We start from the raw sequence: 16,023 nt of genomic DNA, 5'->3' as shown, positions 1-16,023 counted from the left end.
TTTGTGGAGAGGAGGAGGAGGATGGTGGGGTCCTTGGTGGTTTCTTGAGCTGGATGGTTTTCTTGCAGACATTTCATTGCCTAACTAGGTAACATCATCAGCGTTCAGAGAGAATGAATTTGTGGCTTTAATTTAACAGGAAAAACAATCGTAAGGAACCGCCCAGCCAACACTGGCAGGTACCACACTGGGAACCCTTAATGGTTTGCAAGAAAGCCACCAAGCTCGGAGGGCACCAAGGACGGTTAAACTTTGAGCTTCCTTCCCTTCTATCGATACCTGGAGTAGGCAAACTCTTGGTATCCCCAGAGGCTTAGTGAGGCTTTTGGTGCCGTGGCTAGAATGCAGTACTGCAGCTACTGGGGAGTGCCTGCAATCTGGCAGTTCGAGGCTCACCAGGCTCCAGGTCGACTCAGCCTTCCATCCTTTGGAGGTGGGGAGAGTGTTGGAGGAGCAAGAGGCTGATGGCTCTGCCAACCGCTTAGAGAGGCGGGCAGCTGTGAAGCGGTATATAAATGTTAAGTGCCACTGCTCTTTTCCCCACCAGCAGCCCCTCCTCTAAGTTGTAGCCATTCTCGGCCCTTGCCCCAGCCTGGGTGCCACCTTCCCTCAGAGGAGCGCAAGACAGCAAGCGGGGCGCTTCCATTTCCTGATTGTGTTTATTTAATTTATACACCGCCCATCTTCTCGCCATCCGGAACCACTCCGTGGCTTCACCCCAATAACCGTCCCGTGGGGAAGTGGGGCTTGAGAGGGGCAGACTTGCAGGGAGCCCTCGACGTACAACAGGACACGAAGCGACTGAAAATAGTGACTTATGACCGTTTCCCCCACTTATGACCATGGCCACATGATCAAACTTCCGATGCTTGGCAAGTGACTCATATTTAGGATGGTTGCAGTGCCTGTGTATCACGTGATCCCCTTTTGCGACCTCCTGACCAGAAAAGTCCATGGGGGAAGCCAGATTTCCCTTCGCAACCATGCAGTGATTCACTTAACGACTGCAGCAAGAAAAGTCACAAAATGAGGCAAGAAACATTTTGCTTAGCAACAGAAATGTTTGGTCGTAAATCGAGTACTCCCTGTATATAGAAGCAAGGGTTAAGGGAAACCAAGAGGTCATGCAGTCCACCCCCTGCAGGCTGCAGGAGCTGCTACAATGTCAGGGCTCCAACCTGAGCGGGTTTACAACTTGTGGACTTCAACTCCCAGAATTCCTCAGCTGAGTTGAGCTGGCTGAGGAATTCTGGGAGTTGAAGTCCACAAGTAGTAAAGTCGGCCAGGTTGGAGAGCCCCGCATAACAGAATCACACATCACATCAGAGATCAAGGCTCGGCCCGGAGCTGCTGCTGCCCTCGCTTGCTCGGCCGCCCCGCTTCCCACGGCAACGATCCGCGGGTGGGGCGGCCTCGCGCCAAGCCCCGCCCCTCTGGCTGACGCATGCGCGCTGAGGCACTCGGGGCCGGTTTGTCCGCGCTCGGCTACCGTCCACCGTTTGTTTCCTTGGCGTCGGCGAGCCAAGATGGCGTCGGCGGGTCTGGAGAGGGTCCGCGTTTCGGCGGCGGAGCTCCGGCGGGGGATCTTGGCCACGGCGGAAGCGGAGGCGGCGGCGACGCACGGGAGGGGCGGCCCAGGTGAGGGCGCGGCGGGCGGGCGGATGGGTTGGTTAGTTGGTTGGCGGCTCAGAGCAGTGTGTAACGGGGGTGGGGGGCGTGGCGCGCTGGTGCCCCCTCCCTCCTCCTTGAACACCTGCGCGCGCTCCGCGCCTGCGCGCTCCTTCCCTCCTCTCGGTCTGGGCCGGACAACAGTTCCCACAATGCCTTGCCGGTCCGTTAAGGGGACCCGGGGACTTCCGCCATGGGGGGCCTCCCGGAAGTCCTCCTTTTGCCCCCACCCCTTGCGAAGAAGTCAGATGGAGGGGCGGCGACTGCCCCCCCACGCCCCCTCTGGGTCTCCTTTCTATCTGTCTAAACCTGGTTTCCCTCTCAGGTCCTGGGCTGGGGGGGGGTCCACCGTTGGCCGCTTTAAGACCCGGGGACTTCAACTCCCAGAATTCCCCATTGAAGTGGCCAAGGGTGGAAAGAAACCCCCTTCCCTGCTCTAGCTGGTCTCTTGGTACATTTGCTGTTTCTTTCTCCTTGTAATTTGTGGAGCTGGACAGCCTTGAAGTTGAAATAATAAATAGTAATATGAGCATCGAAGTATTTGGGGTGGAGGGAGGGGCTGGCCCTCTGACGAAGGGGAGCCCCCCCCCCTTCCACCTCCAGTCCCTCCTGGTTGGTGCTGATCTCCGGAATCTTTCCTGGCCTTTTGCTGAAGCTGCTTCCTGGAACTATTATTTTGAGCTGCATCTTTAGGAGACAGAGAGAGAGAGAGAGTAGAGAAAGTGTGACAATCCTCAAATAGTTGAAAAGTTGTGTGTTGTCACACATGTCCACGTACAAAATCTCCTTTTGGTACCTTCAGCATCTCATATCCTAATAATCAGTGTTGCCTTTCTGGGTACCTGTGCTCATTTAGAATAGAATGGAATAAAAGATTTGGAAGGGACCTTGGAGGTCTTCTAGTCCAGGGGTGGGCAACTATGGCCCTTTTATGAATTATGGACTTCAACTCCCAGAATTCCTGAGCAAGCCATCCCTGTTCTAGTCCAACCCTCTGCTTAAGCAGGAAACCCTACACCACTTAAGACAAATGGTGATCCAATCTCTTCTTTAAAACTTCCAGTGTTGGAGCATTCGCAACTTCTGGAGGCAAGTGGTTCCACTGGTTAATTGTTCTGTCAGGAAATTCCTCCTTAGTTCTAAGTTGCTTCTTTCCTTGATTAGTTTCCACCCGTTGCTTCTTGTCCTGCCCTCAGGTGCTTTGGAGAATAGATTGGCCCCCTCTTCTTTGTGGCAGCCCCTGAGATATTGGAAGACTGCTATCATGTCCCCCCTAGTCCTTCTTTTCATCAGAGTAGACATACCCAGTTCCAGCAACTGTTCTTTATATGTTTTTGCCTCCAGTCCCCTAATCATCTTGGTTGCTCTTCTCTGCACTCTTTCCAGAGTCTCCATATCTCAATTTCTTTGAGTTTCTTGTTGTATGCCAAGAATCAAGCCCTGTGTTGAGGTGGGATCTGAACCAAGGATACATCGAATGGAACACCTGGTTCTTTTGGTCCCAAAGGTGCTTTTGCAAGACTTTCTGGTTTATTAAAATTGCCTCTTGAAAAAGCACATTTGGGACAACCATGGCCTGGATGACTCTCCATAGACAGTTGGTTCTTATAGTTTGACTACCACACTTTGATGTACCTGGGATTGTGTCTTTATTGTACCTGAAATTCTGTTTTAAGGTAACTGGAATTGTGTATTTGATGTACCTGGGATTGACATTTTGATGTACCTGGAATTGACTCTTGATATACTTAGAATTCTATTTGCCCTTTGAGAAGCTCTTGACTCACATTCAGTTTATCAACTACAGTTTCGGCATCATTTTCACATCTAATACGTCACCACCAGGTCACATCTTATCTCTGCATTCAGAACTCTAAATCTGAATGTTACATCTTATTTTGTTAGTTTTTTGCCCAGTTATCTTGATTTTTCTAATCCTCTTGAATATTATTATTTAACCCAGTTTTGCATAATTGCTAACTGTGATCAGCAAACCTCTTACCTTTTCGTCTCGGTCACTCGTTAATGTATAAGACCCAAAGCTGAATCTTGAGGCCACCCGCTTGCTCCTCCGTCCCATTTTGGTCCAGAACCACAGGAAGACCTCTTGGAACAGGCATGGGTTTGGGGAAGGGGTTTGCAAAACTACCCCACTCACAATTTGTGGCTGTGGAAATACACCGGATGGAAGTTAAAAACTAAGCGAGTCCAAAGAGCCCCTGTAACCAAAGAGGAGGATCACCCCAGCGAGCAAACCTGCTCAGAACCACCATGGGCTCATCCGCGGTCTTGGCCCATGGCCCAGGAGGGGGGAAGAGCTAGGTGGTGACAACTAGTCCTCCACTTAATGACCACAGTTGAGCCCCAACATTTCTGTTGCTAACAAGACAGTTGTTAAGGAAGTTTTGACCCATTTTAGGACCTCTCTTGGCACGGTCATTAAGTTACTCTGTCAGCCCAGCCCAGGGCTCTTGTGGCCGAAGGAGGAAGCTGCCTTGGATATCAATGGGGTTGAAAAGGGGGGTCCTTGGTGCTCCTCTGAGCTTGGAGGTTTCCTTCCAGACGTCTCATGTGTCAAATATGTTCGCCGCCTTCAATTATTTTTAAATCTAATGTAGGATACCAATAAAATATAAATTAAATTTATACATCACCTGAATCACTGGGAGTTGGGCTGCATGTGCGCTTAAATTATTGTTAGGTTGAAGTTTTGATGCTGTGGCTCCTGACTTGGTTCCTTTGGAAAGAAAACCCCCCTCTACTCCGTTGGCTCCCTTGGACTCAGTTCAGGCAGTAAGAAGAACCTACTCAAAGCTGGAGCTGAACGTCCAGCTTGACAGCTTGCATTCCCCACCCCCCACCCCTTTCCCAGGCCTTTCCCCCTTGGACCACCAGCCCATCGGGGCACAACAGCATTCGGGTTGGGGCTTTTGGCAGCAGCTTTGAGGTTTCGGTATCTCTTTGGTGGGGTTTCGCCCCATCCGTTCTCACGCTCCTTCGTCCTTGATCGGCAGGTTTATTCCAGATTGACACCTCTGGTTCCTGTCACACACACACACACACACACACACACTGCCCTTTTCCTTCCCATGCCCACTGCCCCCTTCCCCAATCTCCCCCCCCTCCCCTGCACTTTTGGGCAGGATGCCAGGGAAGCAAGCAGACTGAAGATGGCAGGCATGGACTCCGGCTGGGTTTCGATCCGGAGCTTCTGCTCTTGTGGAAGGCTAGAGTCTTTCTGTCTTCCTGGATGCTGAGCTGGCCTCCTCCTCCTCCTCCTTGTTGACCTTCTTTTAACCCTTGGAATCTATTTTGGTTAAGCTCAGTCTTTGTGGTCTCTTTGCCCTCTCGGCTTTTCCTGTGGGGCCCTTCTGGTAATCCCCCCCCAGCCACCTCTATGCAAAACGGGTGATTTCGCTCTCTGTTTCCTGTTGGTTCCGCTCCATTTTACATCTTGTGCACCAGGCCTCCGTCTCATCCCTTCATGTGACGCTCCCTCCCGGCTGTCTAGACACAGCTCCTCTCTCTAGAAATCTCTAGAAATGGTTCCTGGTCAGGGGCCCAGAGTGCTGCGGGTGTGGTCAGCGCTTTGATCTGCCAAAGGGGTGATCGGGAGGGATCTAACCTGCCCGTGTTTTCTGGTTCATTGACAGCAGGGCTGCCCCACTTTGGCCACTGTAAGACTTGTGGACTTCAACTCCCTGGGAGTTGGACTCCCCAAGTCTTAGTTGACTATTGATTTCTGGGAGTTGAAGTCCACGAGTCTCAGCCGGATCCCAGCTCAGAGGGCTCCCTGGGTCCCTAACAACAATCTATTCGAAATATATTCCCTCGACACCGAAGGTCCTTCAAATAGAATTCTTTATTGGCCAAGTGTGGTTGGACACACAAGGAATTTGTCTTTGGTGCGTATGTACATTAAAAAAAATAAATTCCTCAAGAATCATAAGCTACAACACTTTGTGATGGTCACAGGGGACTAAATAAGCAATCAAATCATACTGGGAAGCGGGGATATTCCTAGATACGTCCTCATTATCTAGGATATTTCCTAGAGAGCTAAGCCAGGGGCCTCTCCTCTTCGGCCCATGGTTTAAAATTAATAATAGCCATAATTAGCATTGCGGGGGGATCACTCTTCCTGATTAATAGACCCTGTTGACCGAAGGGGAGGGTGGCTGGGTGGTCTTCCCAAGGCAGTGGAGACCCTGAAGCTGCCGGACAGAAGGGCTGAGTGGAGAATGAGGAGCTGCTCTCAATGAAGAAAAACAACCTTCCCCTCCTGTCGATAGCAGACACTCTAGCAGCAGCCCAGGGGTGGAGCCATCGCAGGCCATTGGGGGCTAGAAAGAGGCGGGCAGGGGGAGCCTCGTGGGCCAAGGCAGAGAGGCTGGGCAGGGGAGCCCTCATGCTGGCCGACGTTCCTGGCAAAGGCCGGGCTAGGAGCCAGAAGGGCCGAAGGAGAAGAGAGCTGACTGGAGGCCTCCTTTTCAGAGGAAGCCGAGATGGGACCCCCCCATGCAGAACTGTCCGGAGCGGAGGAACTGCCAGCCAGGGCGGGGGAGGGGCACGGGGCCGCTGGAAGGGTGGAAGTCCCAGCAAGTCCCAGAGCTGCCCCGGGGCTCCAGTCTCATCACGACGGGGGTGTGTGTGTGTGTGTGTGTGTGTGGAGTTTGGTCTTTTGTGGGAGGGTGGAGCCATGTCCGCCACAGGCCTGGACCGTGGTGGGTGTGGCTGGCAGGCATCGCTTGGGCCATCAGCTGACCCCGGGAAGGCAGCAGGGTCCCCTGGGCAGGCATTGAAGAAAGGAGGGCAAAAAAACCCCAAAGCTTCTGCCCTCTTGAGTGTCCCCTCACCCATTCCTAAGTCAGAGGGTCACTCCAGAAGGCAGGAACACGGGCACCATGATATGCCCATCTCTCTCTCTCTCTCACACACACACACACACACAAACCCCACTGTCCAAGCTGCACCGGCTCCCAGGAAGCCAGGCTGTTCCGTGGCCCTTCTGGCCCGGCCCGGTCGTCACGGGAGCCTCTGCCAGTGTTCCGATGCCAGCCCACCAGGGGCAGCTCTCCAGGGGCAGGCTGGGTCTTCTGGGCTGCAACCCACAGACTGGCCATGGCCCATGGAGCTGAGCGGTGGGAGGCCTCAGCCACGGACAGGATGCGCTCCCCAGGAGGAGGAGCAGGAGGAGGTCTGTCCTGGCTCTTGGAAGGAGCCACCGTGGGGCTCCGGGGGCTGGAGGGAGGGAGGGGGTATGCATGGCCCAAATCCAGGGGACCGGGGCTACAGAAGCCTTCCCAGATGGTCCCCATCCTTCTGAAGGGCTCAAGAGTGGGGGCTCTTCCCTTTGGGGGGCAAGCCATGCCAAAGCAGGGAAGGCCCCACAGAAAAAGCCCTCCTGCCGGGCCCCCAAATGGGGACTTTCGTGTTGAACGTTAGTGTTGATGATGTATCTGTCATTTCTTATTTAGTGTAAGCGTGGAGGGCTTTTTTAATGACAGTTTGATGTTGTTTGCTTGTTTTTTCTTTTCTTTTTTCCTTTCCAAATTTTAACAGGAGATATAAAAAAAAAAATCTGTGTAAAAAAGAGGGGCTCTCAGCAGGCCCTCCCTGGCTATACAGAATGATAGAATCTGCAATGTTGGTTACATGCGGACACACACACACACACACACACACACAGACAAAAGGTGTTTAGTGAAATGCAAAAGTGTCTTTTTATTTCTTCATAACTTTATATCTGGTTTATCTTTGATTTTCTGGCTGTTGTTTCAATTAATACGTTTACTTCTTTTTTAAAGAGCAGTTTTTTATGGTGGCATCTTTCCTGTCTTTTTGCATTCCTAAAGTCACGTCACGCCTTCAGTCCATCAGACGCTATTGGAGGTAGACCTCAATCTCTGACTGCCTCATTCAGCAACTGTTCGAAGTTACGACCGTGCTGGAGTTTTAAAAAAAAAAGATGCTTTATGAGCAGGGCTCACCTTTATGACCTTTGCAACGTTGCTCGGTCATGTGACTGCCCCTACAGCCAGCCCGCCTTGTCCTGTGCCTGTCCTGGGGGGTTTATCAGAGTGCAGGGATTGCAGGGGAAGGGGAGGGTCAGCAGTGGGGGACGGACGCCCAACGGCCCACCCAGCCCTCCTCCGTCTCCCTGCTGACTGTCGTGTGATCCCTCCCTCTCTCTCCTGGCTAGTTATCCCAGTGCCTAAGGAAAGTCCAGCCACATGGCCTCCCGTTTAGTGACAGCTTTGCTTAACGACAGAGATGCCTCTCCCAGCTTGGTTCCTCCCTCACCCCGCCTGGGGAGCCCCACTCTTCTCCCCCCACACCCACCCACCCAGGCTCCAGGGTGACCCTGCTCTCCTCCGCATCTCCTTCTGCAGAGACCATGAAGGAGCCCCGGCATCGTAAGGACAACCGGCGTCCGGACCTCGAGATCTACAAGCCGGGCCTCTCCCGCCTGAGGAGCAAGCCTGGCCCCGCGAAGCAGGAGCTTCCGAGGAAGGAGGGCCCCAAGGAGGAGGACCCGGGCCCCAGGGGAGGATGCCCTGCCCTCCCAGTCCCCTCCCGAAGACGGGGGAGGACAGCCCCCCAACGGCTTCCTGGAAGGCGGCTCCTCCTCGCAGGGCCGTGGGGGCCCCCCCTCCGAAGACTGGTGCCCTCGCATCATCCGGCGGGCCAAGAAGCCCGACCAGCAGATCTACCAGCCCGGCAAACGCCTGCAGGCCTCGCCCCGAGAGGCGGGGGCTGCCCCCCTGTTAGAGGAGGAGCTGCCCCCGAAGGAGGAGAGGGGGGCGGAGTCCGAGAAGGAGGCCGGGGGGGCCGGCAGCGGCCCCAGGAAGCCAGGTGACCAGGACGGAGGGCAGCTGAGCCAGGAAGGGGCCAAGCCAGGAAGGGGGGAGAAGGGCCGGCGGGCCGAGCGGCCCCGGAGGGCCCGTGATGAGCTGGGCCAGGGCAAGGGCAGCCCCCCCAAGCGCTACTCCCGGTCGGACAAGCGTCGGAGCCGCTACCGCACCTGCAGCACCAGCTCGGCAGGTAGCAACAATAGCACAGAGGGGCTCCATGGGGAGGCGGAGGTGAGGAGGAAGGGCCCGGACAGGCCCCGCCCACAGAAGCAGCTCTCCGCCTCCTCCACCGACTCCCTGGAAGAGGACAGGGCCGAGGAGGCCCCGGAGGCCAGGAGGGGCCCTGAGCACGGCCGGCTTGGCCGGGGCCTGGACCCCAGAGCAGCCCAGGGGGGCTTCAGGGGCTCCGCGGCCTCCCAGCCCGACTGGCGAAAGGGCGGCAGGCCCTCCGGGGCCACCGGGGAAGGGAAGCCCCAGAGCCGGGGCCGAGGCATCCTGGTGCTGCCGGCCAACACGGACCTGACCCCCAGTGGCATAGGGTCCCCCGAAGCCCCCCATGGAGGAGGGGCCCGGCTCCTCTTTGGCAGCGGCAAAGGCCCTCGTGGCTGGAGCCGGGGGGGCACGTCCCGTCGGCTCTGGGACCCCAACAACCCGGACCAGAAGCCGGCGCTGAAGAGCCACGGGGCCCAGCTGCATTTCCTGGACACGGACGATGAGGGGCCCCCCGTGCCTCGAGGGGAGCCCCGCCAGGCCCAGGCCCCCTACTACCGCTTCCAGAACTCAGACAACCCCTATTACTACGGAGGGGCCCCCTACCCTTACGCGGGGTACCCCCTGCCCTACCCGGTGGGCACCGGCAACGAGGTCTACCCTGCGGCCTATTATCCCGCCGGCTACCCCAAGCCGGCCGAGCCTTGTGGGGGCGGGGGGCCCGGCAGCCTCCCCCCTGAGCGCCTGAGCCCCGAGACGGAGCAGCAGAAGGGCCCCCAGCAGCAGCAAGAGCTGGGCAAGGCCCTGCGGGAGGCCGGGCACCTGGAGCAGCAGCTGAGCAACCTCCTGTCGCGGGACAGGCTGAGTCCGGAGGGCCTGGAGAAGATGGCCGCCCTCAGGTGGGCTGGGGGAAGCGGGCGGCTCTGCTGGGGGCACCTGTGCCGGGGCTCTCTTGCCCAAGGGAGCCGAGGGGTACTGAGGGGGGAGACCTGGCCTGGGGAGAAGAGGAAAGGGGGAGGGCTGGGCCGGGGTCCGGAGGGGATGGGGACACGGTTTCTCCGGGGGTCCCTGAGCGCCAGTGAACCTCCGTAGCCTTGGGGACGTTACATGGCCCCTCCGGGGTTTACAGGCCGGGGCGGGGGGCGGGGTGTCTGGTGTGTTGTTAGCGTTTGCAGCAGAGATTCAGAAAGCCCCCCCCCCCCCAATGACTGACTCAGCGGGATCCCTTCACTTCTCTCCATGCATCTACCGCCTCAGTCAGCGCCCGGTGCCCAGGCCGGCTCTTCCCACCTGGCCGAAAGTTGCAGGCAGAACCCCAAGCAGCCCCTCCGGCGCCTGGCCCACTTCCCGCGTCTCCTTCCGCTCCCCTTGGCTGCCGTGTCCCTGCCGGTTCATGAATATTCTGAGACGTGGGTGTCTCAGCCCCCCCCCCCCCAATCTAAATGCAGGTAGTCCTCAGCTTAAGGCCGGAATTGAACCCTGGTTCCCTGTTGCTAAGAGAGACAGTCAAGTGAGTTTTGCCCGTTTTACTGACCTGCCTAGCCACGGTTGTCCAGTGAAGCACCGCAGTTGTTGTGAGATGGTGATAAAGTGAACCCGGCTTCCCTGTTGACTCTGCTTGGCGGAAGATCAGAGGAGGGGGGGGTCCCGTGAGCCCCCAGGTCACCTGAACCCCCAGATCGGCAGCAGATTCAGAGAAACAAGCAGGGACCTGCCAAGCCAGCCAGAGTTGGATCCCGGGGAACCTCGGGGCCCTTCGAGGGTCCTGAGTTGCCGTAATTTGAAGTCGCTAACTGGAAGGTCGTAAGCTGAGGACGGCCAGCAGTCAAGAAGGGAGCTGTGGGGAGCCAGGCTTGGACTGCAGCAGCCGAGGGAAGCTGGGCCCAGTTCTGAGCCCAATGTCGTCCCCCCCCCGGCCGTGGCCTGTTTGGACCTGGGCCGGAGCGAGGGCATGGCGCTGGGTGCAGCTCCCGTTGGGCAGGCCGGCGGGCATTCGGCCAAAGGCTGCGGGTGGCCCGTTCCCCTTGGGCCCCTCCCCCTAGCCAGGCCCCCAAGCCACAAAGATGCCATAGCTTTTCAGAACCCACGGTGTACAAGAGTCCTCCACTTACGACGGTTCGTTCTGCCAAAAAGCCCTGTACCTTTGAACGGTCACTAAACGAACCATCGTGAGTGGAGGCCTATCGTCTACCCTGGATTCTTAAAACCCACCGCCCGCCCTCCCCTCCCTGTGCTCGTGGGAGGGGCGAAGGGGCTCACGGCTGCCTCTGAGGGGGCTGGCCCTGCTCCGCTTGCAGGGCGGAGATGCTGCAGCTGTACGAGCGCTGCCTGCTGACGGACATCGAGGCGGCCGACGCGCAGAGCGTGGACCAGCTGCTCTGGAAGAACGCCTTCTACCAGGTCATCGAGAAGTTCCGGCAGCTGCTGAAGGAGCCGCCGCCCTCGGGGGAGATGCGGCCCAGGCTGCTCCAGGTCCTGGACGAGGTGAGGGGCGGGGGGGGGGGCAGGGCGGAGGCTCCGTGGCCGGAAGGGGAGAGGTCAAGGGGCCCAGCCTTTTCAGTCCTGTGGACTTCGGGGCATCAAAGTCCACACGTTTTAAAGTTCTCCTGTCTCTCCTGCTCGAGTGGGGGTGGGTGGGGCTGGACTAGAAGCCCTCCCGAGGCCCTTTCCGGCCCTGTTAACCCTGGGGTTCTGCCCCGTGGCCCTGCGGCGGCTCTTCTTCCCCTCCAGGGCACCGTCTTCTTCGATGGCCTCCTGCACAAGCTGCAGGTCACCTACCAGTTCAAGCTGGAGGACTACATGGACGGCCTGGCTGTGCGCAGCAAGCCCCTGCGGAAGACGGTGAGAGGGAGGGGGTCGAGAGGGAGGGGGCGGGGGGCAGGGGGCGGTCCCGGGGAGGGGGGCACCCATGGGGGCTGCGGGGGCGGACTTTGCGGGCACCGGAAACGTTTCCCCAGGGGCTGCCCCTCCTTCCGGGTTGGGGGGTGACAGGCCCGGCCTTCCGTGAGGAAGGGTCTTCCAGCCCCCCCCAAGCTGGCTCCCTGCTCGTCCCTCCCCAGGTGAAATACGCCCTCATTAGTGCTCAGAGGAGCCTGATCTGCCAGGGCGACATCTGCAGGTACCGCGAACAAGGCAGCGACACGGCCAACTACGGCAAGGCCCGCAGGTAGGGCAGGGCTCTGGGCGGGTGGGGGGGGGGGGTCCCCAAGGGGCACAGCTAGGCTGGCCAAGGAGGGGCCGTTAAGCCGCTTCGTTCAGAACAGCGGTTAAGGGATTCGTCGTCGTAGGTCGAGGCTCCCCTGCATGTACCTGCCCAGCGTTTAAGGTCCTTGCCTGAGCTGCTGCAAGGTGGGCAAGGAGCCCCCGGCCTGCCCTCCCCTTCAGGAGAGGGAGGGACCCTCCCCCAGGAGGAAGGCTGGAAGACCCTTTGCACTTCGCTGCCCTCCCCCCCCCCCAGGGACATAACAGTTCCACAGTCCTGGAATCCGAGAGGGAGGGGGGCACAAACGCCCCCCCTGGCTTTTCCAGGCTAGCTCACCCCACCCAGGAGAGGGCAGGGAGGGGGGCAGGGGAGGGGAAGGGGCCTGGCCGGGGGCAGCCGCTCTAGGCAAGCGAGAGGCGGAGGGTCAGCCACCAGGAGCCCCCGTCCCCCTTGGCTTGACCTGTGCCAGGGGATCGGCTGGGGCGGCTGGGCAGCGTGGGGAAGGGCGGAGCTGGGGCTGGAGCCGGCCAGCCTTCTGCAAAGGAGCAGCCCTCCCGAGGCAGTGCCCGGTCCCAGCCAGGGCAAGAACCGGAGGGTGGGGCAAAGGCCTAAGGGGGTGTGTGCTGCTTGGTTCCCCTCCTGAAGGAGGGCCGTCCTGGCCAGCTGGAGGCCAAGGCTGCGGGGCAAGAAGGGGGGAGGGGGCTCAGCTTTGCCCAGGCAGCAGCCGAGGACCTCAGGGAGGGATGGGTGGCCTCAGGGTGGCTCCTGCCAGCTGCTCCCCCCCGTCTCTCTCTCCCCCAGCTGGTACCTGAAGGCCCAGCACATCGCCCCCAAGAACGGCCGGCCCTACAACCAGCTGGCTCTCCTGGCCGTCTACACGGTAAGCGGGGGGGTGGTGGAGCCAGGGCGGATGGGCCAGGGGGTGCGCGGCTCGGGTGGCTGCAGGTGGCTCAGGGGCCTCGGCCCCAGGTGCCCTTGGGACCCGGGCTGGGGGGGCTCAGGCCCCACCCTCAGGGAACGGGGAATCCTTGACTTACGACCACAGTTCAGCCCAGGATTTATTTTTGCAATAAAGTGAGCCAAGTGCTAGGCGACTTTTGCCCTCTTTCGGTGCCTTTTCGCGGCAGCGAAGCCAATCCTGCAGCTTGTTAGGTTAGTGACACGGCCACTAAGTGAATCCAGCTGCTCCGTTGACTTTGCTGGGCAGAAGGTCTCGAAAGGGGATCGTGTGATTCCCAGGGACCGTCTCAAGTGCGAGTCAGTGGCTGAGCGCCTAGATTTGGGTCGTGTGACCATGGTCGTAAGTGTGAGAAATGGTCATAAGTCCCTTTTTTTCAGGGCCATTGTAACTTGGAAGGGCCACTGATTGAAGCGGGTATAAGTCGAGGACTGCCGGTGCATCTGGGGGGGTCTGGCTGCCCCCCCTCTGACGCCCCCCCTCTCTGTCCCCCCAGAGGAGGAAACTGGACGCTGTGTATTACTACATGCGCAGCCTGGCGGCCAGCAACCCCATCCTGACGGCCAAGGAGAGCCTGACCAGCCTCTTTGAGGAGACCAAGCGCAAGGTGGGTACGGGGGCTGCTGGCCAGGCCTGCTTAGGCTCCCCCCAGGTCCTCACAGCCCCCACAGGCAGAGCAGCTGGAGCAGAAGAGCCCCGCCGAGTGCAGCCAACGAAGCAAGAAGGCGGCTTTCCGGCCCTCCGGGATGACGCCACCCGCCTGGAGCTCTGGATCCACCCCTCCCACCCGCGCTCCGGCCAGGACCACGAGGCCAGCCGGGACCCCCAGCAGGACGGCGGCCTGAGCAGCCTCAGCCCCAGCGAGGTGAGGGGGTGCGGTGCTTCACAAGGCCACCAGGGGCGCTGCTCCACTTGCTATGGGGGAAAGCCCTGGCTTTCGGCTCTGGGTTGGGGGCAGCGGGCAGGGGGCCCCGGGGGCCAGTCGGGCAGGCCTTGCCTTCTCCTACGTGGACGGCCGGATGCGGGGGGCTCCCTGGTGCCCTGGAGCCCTGAAGGCCTCGGGAAGGGAGTAAATGGCACAAGCCGCCTTTCCTGGAAGCGCCTTTAAGTTCCGGGGGGCAGTTTTGTCATCTCTGGCCGGGGGGGGGATGTCCAAGCTTGGCCTCTCGAAGGCCAGGGTACTCCCACCCCAAAATCCCCAGTCGGCCGAGGGGAAGCCCCCTGGTCTCCAAGCAGCCTGGACACCCACCCAGCCCCCCACTGTCAAAGTTTTGATTTCTGAAAAAGAAGCCAAGGCACCGAGGCCTCCCACTTCCGGAAAAGCCCCCAGGAAGTCGGGTGAGCCCTGCCCTTTGGTGGTTCAGTCTACAAACCATGGTTAATGGGGGCCCTGCGCCTCTCCCAGGGTTGTTGGGGGGGGGGGTTTGCTGCGAAGAAAGCAGAGGCACCAGCGTGGTTTTGGGGGTGGGACAACGGTGGAAGCTTCTGGGCCCCACTGGAGTCCCCTTGGTGTGGCCCCCTCCCGAGACCCGAGCGGTTGGGGCTTCTCTGTAGAGGAGCCAGGGGAGCAGCCCCCGTGGGTGTCCCTGGAAACCCTCCTGGGGCCAGAGCCAGCTGCCCCCTCCCCCCGCCCGACCCCCGGGGGCCTTCAGGACTGGGTCACCCACACCCCGGGGGAGCTGCTTTCTCTGGAGGTGAGCTGCTTCGTTTCCGGCTGCGAGGGTTGCTGGAGGAAGCGGCGGGTGCCAGGCTGCTCAAGGGGCTGGTTAGAGGCAGAAACCACAGGCCCCATTCCCACCCCGGCTGGGGGACGTGACACGGGGCACGCACTGGCCTGCCGGAGCCCCTGCTGGGAACGGAAGGGCTGTCGGGAAGCTCCCCCCCCCACCGCAAAACTCCAGCCTCTCAGGAGCCCCCTCCCCCTCCCACCCCCGGGTGACCTTTCGCTGCCCCCGCAAGGCGGGTGACGTTCCCAGGAGGGTTTCCAGGCAAGGGGGGGGGGGGGCCACGACGTGAAGGTGCCACGGTGGGAAAGGGGCCGGTTCGTTTCCCAAGGCGGCCTGGGCAAGAGGGCTCTCCCTTCCCCCGCTTTCATGAGGACTAGAAGCTTTCCCTGGCCGCCTCCTGACCCCTGGCAGCCCTCCTCGGTGGCTTTGACTGGCCTCTCCCGGCTGCGAGACTGGGGACAGGCGGGGCTCTCGTGCGGAGGGGCACCCAGGGCCCACAGGCCCCCTTCCCCTCCCCTCCCCTTGCAGAGGGCACCTCTTGCGGCCCCCTGGCAGCCAGCACTGCTTCCAGCTCCCTGAGGGGAGGGGCTTCTTGCCCTGCCCCCCTCCGGACTAGGCGCCGGGGGGCTCCTTCCCCTCCAGGGGCTCCAGCGCCCAAGCCCCCCCCTCCCCGGCCTCTGGGGCCAGCAGACCCGCCTTTCCTGCCCTGGGGCCGCCTCTGGCCAGGTGGGCGTCCAGGCCCAGAATCCCCCACTGGCTGGGGAATGGTGGGAGCTGCCCCCGTGCCCAGGGTGGGGAAGGGCTACAAGACGAGGCTCCCGGCCTCTCCCTGCCAGCCTGCTCCTGCTCCCCTGCTTGCTGCCCCTGGGGACCCCCTCGGCTTCGGCATGGGGAGGGTCTCCCAGGGGCGTCATCTGGGCGGCCCTGCTTGGCTTCGGCTGCCAGCTGCTCGCCAGCTTCCTTGAGGGGGAGCCCAGTTTTTGGGGGCTCTGGCGGAGCTCTGCCTTGCCCGTCCCCCAGAGCAGGCCTGGGCCGCAGAGAGCTTCCGCCCGGGGTCACGGCGAGGGCAGGGCTGGGGGGAGCTGGGCTGCTTTGCAGAAGTGCCCGTGGGCTGGTGCCGCTTCCTCTTGTGGGCAGCCAGGCCCGGAGGTTCCCAGCGCCGGCCCGGCAGGTGAGTCACGCAAGGGCTGAGTCATCTGCAGGGCGCTCGCCGGGGGGCGGGGGGGAGCTCTGCAGCCGGCCCCGGGGCCAGGGGGAGAGGGCAGCTATGCCCCGAGGGTTTTTTCCCCTCTTGGGGTGTTTTGTGTCCCCCCACACAGACACACGGCCCTGCTGGCTTTGAACTGCTGTCTTTGCTGGCCCAGTCTCCAGGGGGAGCGGGGGGCCTGGTGGGGGATTGGGGCC

The 16,023-nt window shown here is 60.2% G+C and overlaps 1 protein-coding gene across 1 annotated transcript in view; it reads left to right on the top strand.

Annotated features, from left to right (window-relative positions):
• Nucleotides 1-1,491: 1,491 nt before the first annotated feature.
• SMG6 (SMG6 nonsense mediated mRNA decay factor) overlaps nucleotides 1,492-16,023 on the top strand; it is a 52,505-nt gene continuing 37,973 nt past the window's right edge. The window contains 10 exon segments of the mRNA XM_087955609.1: nucleotides 1,492-1,638; nucleotides 8,061-8,217; nucleotides 8,219-9,631; nucleotides 11,030-11,216; nucleotides 11,463-11,573; nucleotides 11,792-11,898; nucleotides 12,736-12,814; nucleotides 13,389-13,499; nucleotides 13,564-13,633; nucleotides 13,636-13,757. Coding sequence (XP_087811735.1) covers nucleotides 1,527-1,638; nucleotides 8,061-8,217; nucleotides 8,219-9,631; nucleotides 11,030-11,216; nucleotides 11,463-11,573; nucleotides 11,792-11,898; nucleotides 12,736-12,814; nucleotides 13,389-13,499; nucleotides 13,564-13,633; nucleotides 13,636-13,757 — 2,469 coding nt within the window. The 5' untranslated portion in view covers nucleotides 1,492-1,526.

The sequence above is a fragment of the Notechis scutatus genome, chromosome 1 (assembly GCF_049901735.1).
Source record: "Notechis scutatus isolate UNSWTSFEM ecotype Mainland chromosome 1, rNotScu1.2, whole genome shotgun sequence".
Lineage (NCBI taxonomy): Eukaryota > Metazoa > Chordata > Lepidosauria > Squamata > Elapidae > Notechis > Notechis scutatus.
This window is presented reverse-complemented; position numbering and strand designations above follow the sequence as displayed.